General features: G+C 36.9%; 1 protein-coding gene across 1 annotated transcript in view; it reads right to left on the minus strand.

The window, feature by feature from the left end:
- VCAN (versican) overlaps nt 1–22,482 on the minus strand; it is a 114,314-nt gene that overhangs the window by 77,066 nt on the left and 14,766 nt on the right. The window contains exons 3-5 of the mRNA XM_039241042.1: nt 20,921–21,298; nt 17,531–17,705; nt 17,318–17,445 (exon numbers count right to left, since the gene is read on the minus strand). Of these exons, the coding sequence (XP_039096973.1) occupies nt 17,318–17,445; nt 17,531–17,705; nt 20,921–21,298 (681 nt within the window). The remainder of the gene's footprint in view (nt 1–17,317; nt 17,446–17,530; nt 17,706–20,920; nt 21,299–22,482) is intronic.

Genomic DNA, 22,482 nt, shown 5'->3' on the forward strand with positions numbered 1-22,482 from the left:
AGTTGGTACTTGGGTAGTTAACAAAACAACTGGCTAAAATAAATTCAATGCGAATCAAATGATGCTTTCTGCAATTGAGTACAAGTGGCTCAAAGACGGAGGCAGAATTAGAGAATACCTAAGCTAATTCAGCAGGAATATAAAATGCGGCAGAGAGGAAGAAGCTAAAATATTGATAGTCCATCATGGCAGCAGCCGCGGGTCCTGTTTCTGAGTCTGTGATATATTACACAATGGGGACTCCAGAGCTCTCGTGGTTCAGATCCTCACCTGACTAAATCCAGATGTAGCAAGCAATTGTTTAAAATGAATAGAGCCATTAGTCTCTCTGAGTGTGTGATAGCTTTCTAAAACAAGAAAAATTAGTCATGGGAAAAATGGCCAAATCAGACATAACAATTTTTGTCACTCTAAATCTAAAATTGCTGCTGAGGTAACTAGGCCAAATCCCTATAGGAGCTACTTGAAAAAGAGAGGGAAAATGACTTTTATCTGACTGAAAAGAGTAAGGTGGACGTGAGAATAGGTTTTTGTCCTTAATTGTCTAGGCTGGCAAGGTCAGTAAAGTCAAATCTAAAAATAACTATAGGAACATAAGTTCCTCCACCCCATTCCTGCACTATCTGCCCCCCTAACAAGTTTTAAAAGCATAAGACTCAAAGTACCAGTTACATAGCATGTATCAATGATGCTTGTTAAGTGAATGGCATTTCAAGTTCTTGTTAAGAAATAACGTGCTCTTTTTCTTCCATCCTTCCCAAGCAGCACATTAAAAACGGCTCACTGAAGCAGACCTTTGGGTATAGCTGTTGTCCAGAACAGCTGATTCATCTCACCTATGGATTTGGCTTAAAGCAACACAGGGAAAGACAGACAGAGAAACTGTGTCTGAGTCCTTCTGAGCGGTCCCATTCACTTCAAAGGAATGCAAGTGTGAACGTGGGCAGCATGCCAATTCGTTTCCCTCCAAGGGAGAGCACTTGCATTTGTTATTACAGCTGGAATATCATTCTGTTGCCTTAGTTTCCTGTGTCGTGACGTACTTCGACTTTGCCTCAAAGACTCTGAGGCAAAAATTACTGTTCCTTTAAACTACTAAGAGTGATCAGCCAACCACAGCAGGGCAAAGAAATATAATTGAATGAGTAACTCTGCTACTCCAAGCAGCAATGGTAGTCTACATGTTGGGTGGAATTAACCTCTCAAAAGATGCCCAGACCAAAGGGCTTATAAAGAAAAATGATGGCAAGATTTCATAGGTAACTGGTTTCCCTGTTTTAAAATGCAAACATGTCTGAGATAATAAAGCAAAGAACGGTTTCAGAAGATGCTGGTAGGTTGAAAAGACAATTCCTTATTATTATTAAATCAATAAAGACTTAATAGAAACTTTAGAACTTTTCACAGTTCTAAAGTTATAGAACTTTTCACATAGAAACTCTAGTTAAACCTGACTTTATATCATAGTATCAATTATTTAATTCATTTGCAGATGCAATTTCCATCCATCTATCCGATACTCAATAAAATAATTATTTTACTTATTTGAATAAATTCTATAATCCCTAAGGTCATCTATTTTCTTTTATATGTAGGAACTTTTCGAGCACTGCAAATTTAAAAAAATATTGAAAAAGATAGCACCATTAGGTTTCATTTAACTGAGTTGAAAAGAAATAGTTAACTGGCATTGAGTTTCGTTTAAGGTGAGAATCAAAATAATTCATTTATAAAAATACATATGGCAAATTGTTTTATTTCAAGATGAGAAAAAGAAAGGAAAAATATTTATTTTAACTCTATTCTAAAAGGTAAATATCTAAGACCTCTTAAATCATGATTGTTTAACATGAATATTATTTTGCCCTCTTCAAAAATCTAATAATATAGTAAAGTATCCACACTATAGAATTATCTTACTGTATCTTGAAACTCTTAGAATTAACTCTCAGTCTATACCAAAAATGGTAAGTTAACTGATCCAAACTTTGCCCTTTCTATATATCAAACTCAAAATATTAGGGCCAGGACATCTTATACTTTTTAAAAATACTGTAGAATGTCCTAGCATCAGTTTTATACAGAAACCCAAGCCAGACAAAAAGAATAGGAAAATCAAAGATAATGCATAGTAGTAATGGAATTAGTTCATACTACTAAGTGCGTTTGATTCCTAAGACATTTATAACTTCCTGTCAAATATTTTTTTATTCACTACATGCCTGGTTTTAATTAGATAATCCTTTGACATTATACATCTTCTATCTAAAATAATATAAACGTGGTGACCGTTGTTTAAGTCAGAATTAACCTTTTAAAAACTTATTTTTTTAGTGTTTATTTATTTATTTTTGAGAGAGAGACAAAGAGAGTGAGCACACGCAGGGAAGGGGCAGAGAGAGAGGGGGAGACACAGAATCTGAAGCAGGCTCCAGGCTCTGAGCTGTCAGCACAGAGCCTGATGCGGGTCTCAAACCCACAAACTATGAGATCATGACGTGAGCTGACGTTGGCCACTTAACTGGCTGAGCCATCCAGGCGCCCCTAAAAGCTTATTGTTGGAGATGTGAATCAGAAAGACTGTTAACTTATGGTACACATTCAAAGAACATAATTTCCCAAAATGTCTTCTATCAAAAACTGGTGACCCTTGAGATGTGAGCAGGTGTTCTACAGAAAAAAGGGTGCAAGGACAACTGCATTTAGAAAACAAGTACAATTCATCTGACAGGTCTTGTTTCTGCAAGACTTCTCTGATCATTTAGTATATTTAAATATATAAATATAAATTACAGTATTTATTAAAAGTCCCCACAAGTAAATCATGATGTGGAAACCATTTGATCCGAGAACTCTCTTACTCAGAGAATACTAATTAATAGACCATGGATCGGTTCCATGGAATTGATTTCCAAACACAGCAAATCCATAGCAAGTAAAACAGTATTAAGTTTCTGGTTGCTTATGTGTCAACCTGCTTTAAGATAGAAGCAAAGTGGTCCAGGCAACCAAACAGCATCAAAGCAGGAGCTAAAAAACTAGAGTACAAAGCAAAGGGCACATGAAGTTCATTGCCTCCCAGGGTGGCATCAAAGACTGCCAGTGAACACAGGAGGCTGGGGAGAGCAGGCAGCCTTGAGGAAGCATCTAAGATGGTATTCAAAAGCTGAAAGCAGAAGTTCATTTAAACGAAGTTCATTAAAAAGAAGATCTTTCGGGGGCACCTGGGTGGCTTAGTTGGTTAAACTTCTGACTCCTGATTTCAGCTCAGGTCACAATCTCACAGTTTATGGGATTGAGCCCTGTGTTGGGCTCTGTGCTGACACCATGGAGCCTGTTGGGGATTCTCACTCTCCCCTCTCTCACCCTCCTCTCCCTGCTTGTGCTTCTCTCTCTCTCTCTCTCTCTCTCAAAATAAATAAATAAACATTTAAAAAAAGATCCTTTTGGAAAAAAAGTAAACCAAGGAATAGCCGATAAAAGCAACAGGTTTTCTCCTCAATAATAAATTGTAGGCACAGAGCTTTCCCACAGAAAAACCAGAGCCCACAGGGGGAAAAAATGCAGATTTTAAGCTAAACACAGACCACTTTTACACTGAGAAAGCAGTCAAAATGTTAAAATTTTCAGTGTCTCCATTGATCTACTTTCAGTTTTTAAAGCCATAGTCAGGAATTATTTACAGGTCAAATGATATGTTCTAAACTATAGCAAAGTGGAATGAAATGAGACAGATATAAAATCTGGGCCAGTAACAATAATGTAACTCCAGGCTTGGTCCAAAAATGAATGATCATAAGAGGACACACCAATGCACACAGTCAGAAGTTCAGAGGCAAAGGCAAATCCAGAACCAAGGAAACGAGACAAAAGGAAAGCAAACACGGGAAATCAAGCAAAGCAACTCAGTGCTTTTACTTAGTTTCTCTCTCTGCAACATGACTTAATTGGTTAGGTTGTAGAAGTTTCTGCCCCGAGGGTATCCTCAAGTCACTTTTTTGCCTCTGATGTAGGTAGTAAAAGTTCCTTCTGAATCACAACACTTATTGCCGAGAGAGAGAGAGAGAGAGAGAGAGAGAGAGAGAGAGAGAGAGAGAGAGAAGGGAGAGAAAGAATTTTGTGAGAGAAAAATGCCAATTTTATTAACATAGGACAAGGCTGTGTTCTATTTCTACTACTGAAAACTTGTAACTGAGCCATTTAATGTACTTTAGATTACTGGACAGTTGCCTTCCTGGAAGGCAAACATTACTTTTGCAAGCTGAGGATGAGTCCACTATCTCAGTTCCAGAAGTAGACTCATCAAAGCAGCTACCTCTAGAAGACACTTACTATCAAATTTGTAACTAGAGTGCAGATTTGGCGTCTGTTTCTAAGTGTTATCCACCTATGACAGAATACTTAATTTTTGTCTAACAAGAACAAATAAAATGTCAGGAAAGAAATGCACAAAATGTTTTACCTACATAAAACAATACATTACTTAACATCAAATGTCAATTTCATTTAAGTTAGTTTAGGTGAGAATTCACTGAGGTATATACATATATGCTCATATTAGTAACATGTAAGATATAATGATGCGGAACAGAGGATTTCACACAGAGTATAATTTGCATATCCATTTCAAAAACAAATATGCAGTATTTTTCCAAAATCTCAACTTAAATGTTAAATTATTCCTGTTATTTCAACTTTCTAGGGGTGTCCTAGAAGAAACTGGAAGACACTGCTTATGAGACTTTACTATCTGGTGACATCCCACAAACTAAATTTACCTTAATTGTGGGAATTAACACCATCAGAAATATTAAGAAAAATAATACTTTCATTTGATGACTAACTGGTACAAGACTCCCTGGAAATTGGACCATGTGTGCTCTTTTCCCACACTTCTGATTGCTAAGTGGAAATGCGGCTCCTTGGCAGTCTAAAGAATGAAAAAGGCTGAAAGGCAAGCGATGATGAAAACAATCAAACATTAAAAATGACCCACTTCGTTCAAAAGCTTGAGCTTATACCCAGGAGTAACTCGGAAAAATTATTAAATTATTTGCCCTGGTCCTAGGGCAAAGCTAGGATAAGAGCTTTCTTTCTTGCTGACAATTCCTTATGAAACCAAAGAGAAGAGGGGAGCTGGCAGTGGCGGGTCAGTTCTCTCCTGGACTAAGCGGACAGGGAGTCAACGCTGAGATCTCATCAGTTTCCTCACTGGGTATGTTTGCTGGGTAGTGTGATAAACGTTTTTTTTTTTTTTTTTTTTTTTTTTCTGTTTATTTGTGCTCATACCCCTTCTACTGTAAACTATCTGGTCTGAAAAAAAGTTCTTATAAACTAATCATGATTCCCTTTACTCATGTGAGAACATAACTCTCTGATTGTCTTTCACTTTAAGGAAGTTTCACATTTGTCAATGCGACTACATTTCCTCCCTATTTAAGTAAATGTAAGTAATAAATGTACGCAGAAGTAGCTACAGTGTGTGAGCTGGAAGTAGCCACATGGAATGAGCTTCTAAATGCTGATATAATGAAACCACTTATGGCAAGTTTCCTGGTGATGAGAGCAAGTCAGCACAATGATTATTAGCTTTGAAGTTTGGGATTTTTAAGTTTCAAAGGAGGTTTCTTTTTTCTTTCCTTGTTCTCTCTCTGTCTCTCTTTTGCCCTCTCTCACTCTCTCACTCTTGCTTGCTCTTTTTTGCCTGTGTCTATATACACAGGATCAAAGCATCGAAGACTAATGCTCATTATCATCTGGGTCCCAAAATCCATTAGCTGTATACGTTTGATGAACAGCTAACATACACTGCTAAATAATTATGAGGACTGATATTTGAAGGTCATTCAAAAGCACGTCAATTCCCCTAAGATATGCTCCTTTTACCTGCACAGAGATCACCCTTCTGCTAATAGTAACGAGAAAACCTCCGAGGCTGCCACCGTCACTCCATTCCATTTCTAGTGGGAGGCAGGCATTGTGTCTAATTTGGACATAATGAGACTGGACAGTCAGATCAGCACCTTTCAGATTTCTCACTTGTCTTTAGACTGAAGGTGAAGCATGATGTGGCTTTAAACAGAGTTCGGAACTTTTAACTTTTCATTAATTATTTAAAAAATTGTCATCAGTTGGCTGTGGTCGTTAACATGCTCCAAATTAGATAACACTCATGAGAAAACAAATCCACATATTTGTCAATGCATTATTATATGGGATTTCATGCATATCAGTTTGAGACAGGAAGTCTCACTAACATTTAAACAGATTTTTATGGTTTTCAGGATGTCGGATCTCATTCTTTCCTACTGACAGAGCAGTTAAGATTTTAATTAGAGTGAGAAAGAGGTTCTAAAAAATTTCTGGGTGTCTGAGTATTCAAAATATATAAGAGATCGAATGTGTTATTTGATTTGACAGGCACAGTGTGGCTGCAGATCTACACAAGAGGGTCAGCCTAGTTTGGCCTTTGTTTTTTTTTTTTTTTTAACTCTTCACAGTTGAGAGGTAAATGGCCACTGTATTTCCAAAGATGTTCTTTTGATTCAGAACTCCAAGAGATCTTGACATCAAAACCTTACAGCAAATGACTGTCACATGCTTCAAGGGGTGTATGTAATCACAAGACTACTTTCTTATGGTAAGATTATAAATGAAAGGGACTATATATAGAAAATCCTAAGGACTCCATTAAAAAGTTATTAGAGTTAGGGCGCCTGGGTGGCTCAGTCGGTTAAGCCTCTGACTTGGGCTCACATCATGATCCCAATGTAGTTTGTGGGTTCAAGCCCCACATTGGGCTCTGTACTGACAGCTCCGGGCCTGGAGCCTGCTTTGGATTCTGTGTCTCCCTTTCTTTGCCCCTCCATCGCTCATGCTCTCTCTCTCTCTCTCTCTCTCCATCGAAAATAAATATACATTTAAAAAAGTTATTAGGGGCGCCTGAGTGGCTTAGTTGGTTAAGCGTCCGACTTTCGCTTAGGTCATGATCTCGAGGTTCGTGGGTTCAAGCCCCGCGTCGGGCTCTGTGCTGAATGCCAGCTCAGAGCCTGGAGCCTGCTTCAGATTCTGTGTCTCCCTCTCTCTCTGACCCTCCCCTGCTCACACTGTCTCTCTCTCTCTCTCCTAGAAATAAATAAAACATTAAAAAAAATAAAAAGTTATTAGAACTGAGAAACAAGTTCAGCCAAGAGGCATGATATAAGATACATGACCAATATATAAAAATCAATTGCATTTCTATAGACTTTCAACAAACAATCAGAAAGAGGAATAAAGAAAATTCCATTTTCATTTGCATCAAAAAGAATAAAATATTTAGGAGTAAATTTGACAAAAGTACTGTAAAACTTATACTCTGCAAGTTATAAAATGCTGTTGAAAGCAGTTAAAGAAGTTCTTAAGAAATGAAAAATCATCTCATATTCACTGATCAGAAAATTTAATATGGTTAAGATGACAATATACCTCAAATTGATCTGGAGATTCAATGCAATCTCCATCAGAATCACAGCTGGCTTCTTTGTAGAAATTGAAAAGCTCACCCTAAAATTCAGATGGGAATTCAAAGGACCCAAAATAACTAAAATAATTTTGAAAAAGAACATAGCTAGAGGTCCCACACATTCCAATGTCAAATTTTACTATAAAGCAACAGTAAAAAGACAATGTGGTACTGACATAGATTACAGACATATAAATCTATGCCTTAGAACGGAAAGTCCAGAAACAAATCCATATGTCTAGGATCAACTGATTTTCAAAAAGGTGCCAAGGTCATTAAATGGTGGAAAGAAGAGTCTTTTCAACAAATGATGCAGGGACAACTGGATATCCACAAACATACGAATGAATTTGGGGACTTACCTCATACCACATACAAAGATTAAATCAAAATAGATCAAAATAAGGGTAAAACTTAAAATGTATAAAACTCCTAGAAGAAAACACTGAAGCAAGTCTACATTACTAGGGATTTGTCAGTATCATCCTTAGATATTACACCAAAAGCACAACCAACCAAAGAAAAAATAGATAAATTGGACTTCATTAAAATTAAAAAAAAATTGTGTGTCAAAGGGCTCTACTGAGAAAGTAAAAAAGACAACTCATGGAATGGGAAAAATATGTGCAAATCTTCTGAAGACACTTGAATCTAGAGTGTATAAAGAACTCCTTCAACCCAACAACAAAAAGAACTCCCAGTTAAAAATGGGCAAAAGTTGTAGTGCCTGGGTGGCTTAGTCGGTTGAGTACCTGACTTTGGCTCAGGTCATGATCTTGTGGTTCATGAGTTTGAGCCCTGTGTCAGGCTCTGGACAGCATAGAGCCTGGAGCCCACCTCAGATTCTGTGTCTCCATCTCTCTCTGTCCATCCCCCACTCATACTCTGTCTGTGTCTCTCTTTTTCTCTCTCAAAAATAAGTAAAATATTTAAAAACATTTTTAAAAAAATGGCAGAGTTTCTGAATAGACATTCTTAAAAATTGAGGTTTAACTGACAATCATTATATTCATTTCAGGTATACAAAATAATGATTCTCTATTTGCACATATTGTGAAATAATCACCGCAATAAGTCTAGGTAACATCCATCATCATATATAGTTACAGATATTATTTTTCTTGTGATGAGAACTTAGCAACTTGACTCTCTTAGCAACCTTCATATATGTAATATAATATTATTTATTCTGGTTGTCATGCTGTGCCTTATACTCCCATGACATTCACTTTACAGCCCGACTGAATAGACATTTATCTAAGAAAATATATAAATGGTCAATAAGTGTATGAAAGTTGCTTAATATCATTAGCCTTTAGGGAAATATAAATTAAAACCACAATGAGATATCATTGCATACCCATTAGGATGGCTATAATCAAAATCTCAGATAAAAATGGGTGTTGGGGCAACTGAGTGGCTCAGTCAGTTGAGCGTCTGACTTTGGCTCAGGTCATAATCTCACGGTTTGTGGGTTTGAGCCCACATCGGGCTCTGTGGTGGCCTGCTCAGAGCCTGGAGGCTGTTTTGGATTCTGTCTCTTTCTCTCTCTGCCCCTCCCCCCCCCCCACCGCCCTGCTCACGCTCTGTCTCACTCTGTGTCTCAAAAATAAATAAATGTTAAGAGGGGAAGGGGGGAGATGGGCATGGAGGAGGGCTTGTTGGGGTGAGCACTGGGTGTTATATGGAAACCAACTTGACAATAAACTATGAAAGAAAATAAATAAATAAATGTAAAAAAATTTTTTTTAAAAGAGTGTTGGCAAGAACGTGAAAGAATCTGGACCCTAATACAGCGCTGGTGAGAATTTAAAACTGTGTGGCCATGTTGGAAAATGGTCTAACAGTGTCTCAAAAAGTTAAAAGTAGAGTTACCATTTAACCAAGCAATTCTATTCATGACAACACAATCAGTAGACAAATCATCACTCAAATAAGAATTAAGCTGTTCTTAAGTGAGAAATCAAGAGATTTGCGCGAACCAGGAGAGCACCTTATCTCTTCTTTACTTTTAAAACTGCCTGTTGCTGTGCTGGGGAATCTGTGGTTGGCCAAAAGAGTTTCCTACAGTGGAACAGAACACAAGGCATATCCAATTCTGTAACCTTTCCTCATGGCAAGCAGCAGGGTTTAAAAGAAAAAAATGTCTGACAAGGTTTTCATAAGGATGATGTTAATAATAAACCATACAATAAATAGTTTCCTTCCTCACCCTACCCATGGAGTTATTTCACAGTCAATCCATTGAAATCGTTGTACTGAATGGGGATATCATTTTCCAGAGGTGCTGCCAGTGTAACATGCTTGGTCACTTTTCTCACTCTCTCTTAGCTATGCTATGCAAACACTTAAACAGCAACAACTCCAAGTTCAGTTTCAGGCCCTTAAGCAAGGCATCTTAATTTCCAAAGCCTATCTCAGAAGCCACAGCCACAGCTAGGATCTATGATTCTGTGAGTTCTTCAGAGACTAAATGAAAAGTTTTCAGCATCTTCTAGCACCAAACTGAAGTAAACCAAAGTGAAAAGGTTCTGTAATCCAGAATCAATATTTGAATCATCCACTGTACCACAGTGTTCAGGAAGCTCTTCTAGCTGACATGGGACTTAAAAGAAATGACTTATTTTGAGAAAAAGAGAGAGAGAGAGAGAGAGGAGAGAGAGAGAGAGAGGGAGAAGGCACATGAACAGGGGAGGGGCAGAGGGAGAGAGAGAGAGGGAGAGAGAGAGAATCCCAAGCAGGCGTAATGCAGAGCCTGATGCAGGGCTCCATCTCACAAACTGTGAGATCATGACCTCAGCCAAAGTCAAGATTCAGATGTTCAACCTACTGGGCTACCCAGGTGTCCCACTGACATGGGACTTTTTAATTGAATAAGGGCATTATCTCCGATTCTTAGATAATTCCTGCTGGTGAAATATTTTGTAGACTACATGATGTAAATTCCATTAAAATTAAAAGTCAATCTGAGAATCTACCAGCAGGAAATCACATAATATCAAGATTTGATATCTGATTTTTGTCCAATCAAAGCCTTCAAAAAGGTATGAACTAAGCCCTGCTCTAAGACCTGTTTAATGACATTTGACTCTTTCCCTAAATTTTTAGTTTTGCATATCTAAAGGAGATCTTATTATAATAAAAAAGAAAAGGTTGTTTTTTAGTTCTAGGGCAGACACAAGGATGACATAGAAGTATTAAACAAGTCATGGAGGTTATAGAACTATCCTGGATTTAAAACAAACAAACAAACAAACAAATTTTAATGTTTATTTTTGAGAGACCGAGAGATAGCATGAGCAGGGGAGAGGCAGAGAGAGAAAGGGACAGAGGATCCTAAGTGGGCTGTGCTGACAGCTGAGAGCCCTATGCAGGACTTGAATTCACAAACCCTAAGATCATAACCTGAGCTGAAGTTAGATGCTTAACTGATGGAGCTACCAAGGTGCCCCAGAACTATCCTGGACTTTGACATGAGGAAGCAGTCTAAAAATGAATAGGTACAAAGGAACCAATCCCAGACAGGATGATTGGCTGCGGTGGCAAGAAAGGGAAATTACTGTGAGAAGCTGAAGAAGAGAAAGAAGTATTTCTAGGAAGGAATTCTTTCTAATAGATATCATGGAGAAGAGTGAGAGGAATAATTCAGAGAGAACAATTAGTATGGGGGGGATCCAATAAAGATTGAAAAAAATATTCTTAGTAAATTTGGTGAACAAAGTGAAGCATTTTTTTCAAATACAGAAATGGAAGGGTGGTATTAATTGAATTTCAGAAGAGACAAAATTAGAAGAAATAATGCAATTACCACCAAGTTATTTCTTCTAAGTAATTATTATGTATCTGTTACTGGAATAGGTTCTTCATTGCAATTGAGAGAGGTATAGAAGATGTTTATGGCCTTATCTCTACCAGGAGTTATATAAGTTTTGCAAAAACAAAACTAACAGGTCAAATTCTGTATTTGGTACCTTTAAGCAACTAGAGAACAATTAAACACCAAGTGTGTGGAACTACAGGTCACGATCTCACGGTTCATGGGTTCTAGCCTCAAGTTGGGCTCTGTGCTGACATCTCAGAGCCTGAAGCCTGCTTTGGATTCTATGTGTCTCTCTCTCTGCCCTTCTCCCACTTCAAAAAAAAAAAAAGAAGCAGCAGCAGTAAGTTTTCAGGCACGGGGAAGAGCAGAAGAGCAGAGTGTCAGAAAACTTAGAGGCTTATGCTTTCTGAGAGGGTCAAAGCAGAACCGTGGATAGGGGCAAGCACAGGGTCTCTGGAGGACCAGTGCACAGGCCATGTTGGAAAGAGGGAAACGAATCTGGATTGGCTGTTCTCTAGCTAAGTTTGAGGGCTTCATACATCATGCAGAGTTTATGCTTCAGGAAGAAGATGACTAAAAGTTCACTACACGATGCTGAGTAGGAGATTAACATAGGAACAACATGGCCATGGTGTTTGAGTGCTTTCATGGTAATAAAAAAGGCACCTTGAAGTTCTGCTAAAGGCATAGTGATTATTTGTGAGAACCAATGAGATACAGAAATAATTTCAAAAACTAGAAACACGGGTATGGAATTCAGAAGGGAATTCAGGACTAAACATGCAAAACTAGAAATTAACATCTTCATTTTCACTTGTTATTTTGGTGTTTTTTGTGCCCATTCATCCTACAAGGCATTACATTTTACCTACAAGGGAACAAATATGAGTATAAATTAGTGAGAAAATTGAAGCAATGAAAATTTGGGAACCTTTTAGAATAAAGGTACAGCTGGGAGAGTGATGAAGTTATTCAAGGGGGAAGTGCAAAGCAAGGTGAGTCAAGTGGGCACTTCTAGTTTGGAAATTAATTCAAGAATTCATACATTTATTCAACCCTATCTATGGAGTCCTTACTATGTGCCAAGGACATAGTGGGGATAAACATCACTCTTTTCCTCCCAGAACTCACAGTCTTATAGGAGAGAAAGAGGTATAAGCAAACATTTGTGGCGATGGGGGTGTTTATAGTCATACATTCAAGGTTTAGAGATGTAAGGGTGATGAAAATCAACTAGGCCTTGGGAAGTAGATATGAGATGAAGGAGAAAGTCCATAAAAATGAAAGTGAAAGTGAAAAGTGAAAGATACATCAAAGTGCTGGGAACCTTGTGTGGAAGCCAGGAAATGAGAATGGTAGGGTAATAGTTACTTCAGGTAAAATAATAGCTAAATGATAGGATTACATAGAAAGTGTAGGCCAGAGAGGGATACAATGTAAATCCCCAAGCTTGCCCATATCAGAAGGGCAAGGAGATCCTAGGTCAATCATTTGTCGGGTGTATGGATGAGACTAGAAGTATTGGCTCATTTGCAAGGAAACTATGTGGGGTCAATCATGAAAATGAAAGCAGTTTGACCTCACCTACTACCCTATGATTTATCTGCAAGGAGAATTAAACCCCTTTATAAAGGAAACTGTTTTCTTACAAGTACTTGCTACCATAAGGAAATCAAATAAACAATCTATTAATTTTATTAAAAAACAATCAAAGATTCCTTAAAGGCTTGAGTGGGGTTATTAGATGAGATATTTACATTGTTCTGCATTCTTTCCAACATTATCTTATCTAACTTATTTAGGAATTAGTTTTTGCTATGACACACATACTTCCTATCAAATGGACAGTTTTCAGCATAGAAATGCACTAATTCACAAAGCACTTTCAGAATTCTTTTTTTTTTTTACTTGTTCTGTTTTATTTGTTCTTCCATAATCTAAGTATGAAATTGTTTTCCAAGATGAAACCTAAAGAAAACAATAACAAAATAAAACCATATGTTAAGTCAGGTCCTTGTAATATCAGTGCCTCTTATGACATGAATGAAGATTGATGGAGACAGGGCTGTGTCCCCTACTTCAGCACTAAGCCCATCAGAATTCTTTAAATCTTCCACTGGCAAAGTAGACACGTTTATGTGCCCATGACCTTCTGTGGGAAATCAGATACCAGATTAATTCTTGAACACTGTGACTTAAGAAGATAATGTTCTAATCAGAAAATATACTGATTGTAAAGAATTCAAGAGGGATAACATAGGAATTCTTTTTTGCCACCATACTAATTTTAATTCTTCACTCATGTTCAAGCAACTTATCATATTCAAAATGCCTTGACATGAAAGTCACCCTTCTTCATAAACTGACCCATTTCCAGTTATTTTCTATACATCTCATAGTACCATGGCTCTGACTTTGACAGAGCATTACACTCAGAACATCTCAGAAAAATTCTAGTTTTAAGAAATTTCCAGAGAAGAAATTTTATAGTCTGTCAGGATTAATTCTATATTTAGCAGTATTCATTGTCAGAAAAAAAATTCCTTATATTAAACCTAACTCACAGAGTTGCAGTCTTTTAATTTTTTTTATGTTAGAGAAAGAGCACAGGAGCAGGGGAGAGGGACAGAGGGAGAGAGAGAGAGAGAATCTTATGCAGGCTGTCAGTCAGTGTGTAGCCCTGCATGGGGCTTGATCCCACTATCCTGGGATCATGCCTTGAGTCACAATAAAGAATCAGATGCTGAACTTCCTGATCCATTTGGGTGCCTCTAAAGTTGCAATTTTAAAGTTATTTCTTCTTTTGATGAATTCACTGGAAATAAAGAACATTTTGTACACCCATAAGCTATTATTTATTGAGCACTTACTTTGTGACACACACTGTGACAAAAGCTTCACACAGTAACTCACTTCATCTTCATACCATGATTAAAAGATAAGAGAAGAAGAAACTGAAACAGAGGTGAAGCCTTGCTCAGGATCTCACAACTAGTAAGTGACAGAGCTGGGATGAAGTGGAGGTCCTTCTTGTTCTTTTTCTTTTTTAATTTTTTAAATCTTTATTCATTTTTGAGAGAGAGAGACAGAATACAAGTTGGGGAGGAACAGAGAGAAAGGGAGACACAGTATCCAAAGCAGGCTCCAGGCTCTGAGCTGTTAGCAGAGCCTGACTCGGGGCTCAAACTCATGAACTGTGAGTTCATGATCTAAGCCTAAGTCAGACGCTTAACTAACTGAGCCACCCAGGCACCCCCTGTTCTTTTTTACGAGGACCTTAACTACCTCCTAAGACTCCTCTCTCAACATTCTAGATAAGTCTAATAATTTATTTGATTTTTTGAACTGTATAATCATCACAACTCTATTCTAAAGCCTCTCAAAGTTTTCCAAAGCTGCATTTCCAAGAAACACAAATTAAACTTCATGATAAGGAACCCTCTCAATGTTTTCCAAATCTATTTCACCAGGAAATGACAGATTAAACTTCCTACTAGGATTATTTTGTGGATCTTAATTTCTAGATTTCCTACTTTAGAATTTTAATTCCATTAATTTCTTAGCAACAGTGTTCTGTTACCAAATCATGGCTTATAAGCCACCACAATGTCTAGACCATTTCCAAGAACACAGCTAATACTGGAATCCTTGCTCATGGATATAGCTAATATTATTGCTATTTTATACTTACTAGGTTTTTTAAAAAATAGAATTGAATATTATATTCCTATGTATAAGCATGCTACAATCACCATTTTAGAATAAGGCTCAGATTAGTTTTTTTCCCCCTAAACTAGTTGTATTGAATGGAGTATAATTATTTGAATTTTATAAAGACACACATACATCAGAATGAATATGCCATTATGAAACAGGAAGAAAAAAGAAGAAAAGAAGAAACAAATAAGAAGAAAAAAAAAGAGGGTTGACATTCCATCCACTAAATATCTTTCACTTTAAATGACTAAATGAAAACAAAATTATCTTCTTAAGCTATGCTTCATTTTATATTTAATTGCCTATTTCATTAGGTCATCTGGAATAATTTGGCTTCTGATCTAAAGCTATTGCACCTTAGTTCATAACTGGATGTATGTTCCATCACATGCATTCTGAGAACATCAACATCAATATCTTTAATTTTTACTCTCTTTAGCACACACACTTGGCTGTCAAAAATATAATAAAATATAGGTAGTAATTATGATACCCATGGATATAATAATAAATCTCTCTTCTGAGGAATTAGGGCTCACCTTCAAATAATAATAATAATCTTTTATCAATGTGGCCACTGAAACATCAGATGTAACGTTATAGTCAGCTTTCCATAAGAATTTTTATCAATTTAAAGTTTAGCCAATGGTCTTTACTTCAAAGAGAGGCATATACTTCAGTAAAAGAAGGAGAGAGACCTTTAAAAGAGTGATCTTATGATCTTCCTCATACATCCTCAGTCATAGGAGCCCTCCTTAACCTCCTCCTTCAATTTCAGGGCAAGAGAGAAAAGACCAGTGTGTAAAGATTTGCTAATTATGCCAAGGGACAACCAACAAAGAAGAAAAATTTCCAGAACAGTGTCTCTGTAAATACACTGAATATCCTCCAGAACTGTCAAATTCTTTCTATTAAACAAATAGAAGCCTTGTTACTCTGCTGACAGAAATTTCAGGCAATGCTTGAATTAGTATTTATACTGATTCTTTTGTCTTTTTCAACTTTTATGTGCTAAAACAAAAACATTCAAATTCCACATATATACACATATTTTCTAATCAGAATTCAATATATATATATATTATATATATATGGGAAATATCCATATACCAATAAAACCCAACCTATGATATATATATATAGATAATATATTTTCTCTTTGTCCCTATACAAAAATGGAAATTGTTAGTATCCAAAGATCTAATTTAGAAAATACATTTACCAGTCTTAAATGATAGTTACAATAAGAATGTTAAGATGTTGGAAAATCATACTTAAGTAGCCTTCCAGTAAGCCTGCCCTCTTATTCAAGTTTAGTCAGGGCATTAGGAAAATATAAGCTACCTAGTTTCTAGTTTTCAGTCTCTGAGGTTGTTTATTCAATTTGCAGAATCACAGAATCATAGAATTTTAATGTTGGAAGGGACCAGGGAAGCTACCTAGTCTAACCTCTTTATTCTACATGTAAGAAAATTGAGATTATCCTTTTTATATGCACCCACCCAAAATTAAAAGTACAACTCAATTCAAAATTCAGTTAACAGAAATTTCTATTCTATAGTCTTATAATAAAACTGCATTGTGCCCTTTTGGTGGTTTCACCACTAGTGAACTGCACTTGCCTGTAAGAACCACAGACTCATGCCTCATGAGAAATGATGGTGCCAACATCAATCAGACTCAACACATCTTTGAAGCACCATCTATATCTTACCTGGTTTCATATCCCTAATGACTAACAGAGTACCTATCATACAGTAGGTGGTTTTTTAAATGTGTTGATTGGTTGAATGAATGCTTGATTGCTCTGAATATTAGTGTAGTAAAGTTACCACAAGAAGAAGTAAAACGTGAGAATTCCTCCTGGGTTAGTTTACACTATTTAGTTGAGCTTTGGGTGTTTATCAGCACTTGGATTCATAGTGGTTTGTCATCACAGCATTTTACCTGAAGTTCTTACAAGAATAGGTACCACCCTTACAGCTTTCTATTCTTAAGGCTCTAAAAATGTATTGGAAACAGTCCAATAGCAGCATGTCTGAAAGAAAACCTGCCATTAACTAAAGAAATGTCTAACTTGCATAATCATTTGCACACTCCTCCTTCTCTTTCCATTTTAATTTAAGCTAATTTTACCACAATCACATGGTCATGTAAACTAAATGCTGCTGTTTGGAATCCAAACAAGCATGAAAACTTGCTCTATTCCTACGTGCTCCCAGTCCTTCTTCAATTTTCTTAGATCAAATGAAGTTTTAGAAATTCAAACATCATACCATCCAGATGGTCCACGTAGCAGTACACGTCATAAGTTTCATGAGGCGAACGGAATCCGTAGGTCCTGACTCCTTCCTTCCCCATCATATCCCCATAACAGCCTTCCCGGGGAGCCCGGATAGGATACCTGGGGAAATAAAAGATGAGTAAGTAGCACTTTATTCTTACAGTGAAATTAATGAGTTACAGCCTGTGGCCTCCAGACCTCTTACCTGACAGTCTGATCAGCCAGCCAGCCTGCGTCACACTGTTCAAATCCATCTTCATAGGCGGCATGGAGCTGCTCTGGGGTTGCTATGACTGCCCCAATATCCACACAAGCCTTCTGTGCAGTCTCAAAGTTCAGAGTATACCTGCTGGTCGCCGCTCTGTAGTGAAACACAACCCCTGCAAAGAGAGCCGCAAGCAATTATGGGCATGTTCGAATATCCCACCATACATTGCAAAGGTTCTCACTGACGTAATACATCAAATTAATTGCTCCCATGGTAATAACACTATGGTGACATTTTATTTTCACTTTATGTAGCATTACACAAAGTAATGGTGATATGAGGAGCCCCAGAAATGCTGTTCACCCAGGTGTCCAATTCTGCTCCATTAGAAAGTTTCCTAGCCTGGAATTTTCTATTCTCATGTAAACAATCTAAGAAAAAGATTTAGGCCACTAAAATTCAGAGTGGTGGATAGCTGCTTTAATTACAGGTGGTATTCACACTATCATGGGGACACTGGACAACTAAAAGGAGTAAGTGCTGCAGGAGATACAAAGAGTTAAGGGGGCCATGAGGTCAACTTGCCCTATTTTACCCAGGGTCAACTCAACAGAAGCACATGGAACATTCACTAACCCCACTTCCTCCAAACATAAAACATAGAGATATTTACTTCCAGAAAGAATGTACTAAGATGAAATTAGATATATTTACTTCCAGAAAGAATGTACTAAGATGAAATAAAACTATGGACTATGTATGAGTGAGAAGGCTTCTTCCAATCCCTAATTTGTTCCTTGCTCATATATTGAGTTAATCTCTACCCCCACAATAAAGTGTACCTAACATCTCTAATGTTATCTGATATGAAAGTCAAATTAGGCAAAAGTTTTAAAAATGTTTGATAGGCTACTAACTCCTACCCAGGGCTTATCATATTCATCATCTGACTAGCATAACTGATGGTTTCCACTATGACAAATAAAATGTATGATTTTTATCCCCAAGAAGGCCTGAATAAAGTTCCCCAGACTCCCCTGAGTTGAAGCCAGGCATCTTGGTATTTGCCTCCAACTCAACTTTGCTGTATGTTAGGAGTCACATAGTCTAGTGGCTCTCGAGCTGTGCTCCAGGGCTCAAGGAATTGTCAGAGGACTGAGGAAAGAGCAGCTGGATGAGGGTGAGGATGGGTAAGGGAGGGAGCCGTTGGTCTTCTCCTCTCACTTCCACAAGAGCATCTCCATCTTTAACTGGACTAAATATGGTGACTTGTTTCTATAAGACTGCAAAGTGGGTCAAGGTAAAGTGCCTGGGAAGTCACTAGAAAATAAAATTCCGGGCAACTGGGTCTTATGGATGAGATTTTATGAAGAGTCATATTGCCTAAGACCATTTTTTCTTTGTTACGTGGAATGAACTTTGGTTTCCAAGATATCTTCCATTGTCTTTTCATTTCTAGTAATTCCCCGGGGTTGACAACAGTCTATATGCCACAGCCTGACTTCTAGCTGTAAGACTGTCTTACATAGGCCCATCCTTAAAATGTCTCCTTCTTCCAAGACAGGTTATGTGCCAATAAAGTAACTACTGGGGAACAGACTAGCCATGTCATAGATGAGCACCTCTGGTAAGTGTCAGCACAAAAGGCCTGCACAAGCACCAAGTAGATGCAATGCCAACCAACATTCATTTTCCTATTTCTGATGGTGCAATGAAAAATTCATCAAATGTCTTTCTAAAAATGTGTACCTTTATAGAACTACTCTAAAATCGCCAGGAGGTACATATCATACTATCTGGGTAGTATGAGATGGTTTATAATGATTTCTAAGGCTAAAGCAAGAATTTGAATGGCTTTAAATTAGTCTTATGTCGATCAAAGCTTCAAACAGTCCTCTTGGTAATTAAAAATCTTCCATGTGCACTGAAGATTGTAAGAGGGCACAGAGGGGCCTCCGAGAGCAGGGCAGGGAATATCAGTTAGTATAAGTATCTGCAGTTGTTGGGATAATTTGAAGACCTCATGGGGCTAAGGAGATTAAGTGGAGGATTTTCATTGTTTCACAGGGGCAAGGGGCAAATCCATTGCTAATTCTTTAATGATGAAAATAGTAAGAAGTTGTTAAATTCCTTTGGGGATTTTAAAAACATATATATATATATATATATATATATATATATATATAAATTTATACATAGTGTGCATCTACCACTACTGTATATATCTACAACTTAATAATCTATGTATTTATATAAAATATAAACATAATACACACACAAACACAAACACAGAGATAAAAAATATCAGTACATCAAAACAATCCTAGACTAACTAAAATAAATAATAAAAAAGGTTAAAAGACTGAAGAGCCCAGGATATTTAGTGGGTGCCTGCACAACATAAAAATATATTGACAGGAGACAGTAATGGAATCTGAACATGAAAGGATGTACAGAAAATTAATTTGCTGCATCTGAAATTCAAAGTATTTCCTTTTGGCTGCACAAGAAAGTTTTAATAAAACCCTTTGTATATATTTCTGAAAGGTAAATATTTTATAGGAAAATGGAGGGATGGAAGAAAAATCTGTTCTATCATGTCTGGTATTAGGATTTTGCTTAATAACTTGCCAAAATATTCTGTTTCCAAGAGCTATGGTATTATGTGTGTACCCAATTAAAGCAATTTTTCCTTGCTTTGTCTCCTAACTTAAATTCAAATGACATATAAACCACCACTGAAAGGGGGTTAAAATGAAAATGCCTCATTCATTGCAAGACTTAATGTATAACAGTTAGTGTATTGACCTTTTAAAAAAAAATCACCAAGTTTTATTTTGATCCAATGCAAATGTTTCTTAATTCCTGGCCTTTCTAAGGCATTGTGACATGTACCATGGTATTTATTAAATGCCTTATTTCTTCAATGTAAGTTAAGGTAGAATTCATATTTCTTAAAAAGAAACAAAAGATTTTAATAATTATGCTAGGACTGCAAGAAAAAGAAGAAAAGATCATGTGTGGGTGTGTGTGCATACACACATATTGTAAAAATTAAAACAAAATGATCAGTTTTGACGGTCAAAAGTAATCATTGACAAGTAGGTCTCAATAGTGAAGTAAATGGTTCTTGAACTATTTATCATGTCTTGAGGTATTCATTAATTCCATTATACTGCACTTTACTGACTCTGTGAAGTTGCTGTGCAAAAAGTCACCTTCCTTGACCTTTGAAGAAATAACAGTTCATTTTTGGTAAAAGGCATGAACTGTTGAAATGACTGATGTTTCTTCCACTTGTGCAAACCCCAAATACCATATGCTTTGAACACTGTCTCACAACACTTCTGAACAGGTATCATGTCTTACAGATTTGGGAGGCCTTACCATCCACCACCAATGATACTGTGTCTTGTGTGTCTTCAATCCCATACATAACATCACACCGGTAGAGGCCCGCATCGCTCGCACGCAGTTTGACCAAGGTGAGTGAGGCATCTCCCACAACCTCGGAATGTGTAGGCACAGACACTCTCCCCTTATAGCCCTGACCAATCTTGATATTCCCATTTTGGGCTACAAGAACAGTCGTCTCCTTCAAATCTTTTCCACTTTTGTCCAATTCAATCTTAGACCATTTGATTCTGAGAAATTCGCTGGAGGTGTTGTAAGTGGGTGGTAACGTGGGCATGGTTGAAAAATGACAAGGCAGGTTGACTTTTCCAGAGAGGGAGCCCTTAATAGGTGGGCTTTTTTCCGCTTTGACTAGGAGAAATAGAAAATACAAAATTAACAGCCCTGAAAAACTCAACTGGGTATATTAAATAAGTGAGTGGCTAAGAAACCCTTACAATGATTTGGTTACTTTTTCAAAAGGTGAGATAATTAGAATAAGTTTATATACAAATAAGAGTATACTGTTTTAATAATGTTTTACAACATAGATATGGATTAATAATGCTCATTTTTATGTACTGAAAATAAGGCATTCATTTTCAAGTATTTGTAACTTAGAGTTCAATATGTACAAAATAAGTAATAGAATAAGGCATGTATAGCAAGGTGAGCAAGCAAGAGCAAAAAGACGTTAGAACTGGTAATGCAGATTTAAGATATAGGACCGATGTTAGAAAGAGCAGTTGAAAGAAGAATTTATGTCTACAGGTCAGAAGAGGAAAAACATTTAAGGTAACTGCCACGTTACCTTAGAAGAAATGAAAATAAAATTCAAAGAGGAAGTGAAAATTAAAAAACATATTTCAGTAGATTGGAGCAGGAGGAAGTCTAACACTTGAAGGACCCTCATTTAGTTCAATGTTTGAACCCAAGGCTTTCATCATAATGACAAAACCAGCTGCAACCACTTTGCAGTGAAACATTACCTCTCAATTATATCCTGGGGGTAGGGGAGGGATTTGGTCTGTTCACCTAACCCACCTAAAGTATTAATCTGCAGAATGTCTTTCTATTTGAGCCCTTACACTTACTTTTCAGGAGAAAGAATACCTTAACTGCAATTTAACACTATCACATGCAAAAGAAATGTTCTTTTATTCTTACAGGAATCCCTAACTCTTTCCCATGTCTTCTCCTCATTTTCCGGTTCCTACTAATTGGCTAGACAATATGCTGACAATAACAATAGAAATTATGTTGATACACAAACACTCCTACTTCATGAAAATATGATGAACAAGCTAATAGTAGTCTCTAGTTAGAGTAAAATAATAATTCTTAATTAACAGAATGATGTGTATGTAACACTTAGTATGTTAGTCAAGGTATTAGGAACATATATCTCAATATAGACATGCATCAGAAGTGATGTAGCTGTCAAAATAGTACTGTGGATTCAGTTGGGGATAAGTCATTTTGAAAATTTCAGGAAGGTATGGAAATACTATGCGCTTTAAGAAAATACTCTCTATTGTTAAAGATTGAAATTTAAC

The sequence above is a fragment of the Hyaena hyaena genome, unplaced genomic scaffold, assembly GCF_003009895.1.
Source record: "Hyaena hyaena isolate Hyena2069 unplaced genomic scaffold, ASM300989v1 scaffold_188, whole genome shotgun sequence".
Taxonomy (NCBI): domain Eukaryota; kingdom Metazoa; phylum Chordata; class Mammalia; order Carnivora; family Hyaenidae; genus Hyaena; species Hyaena hyaena.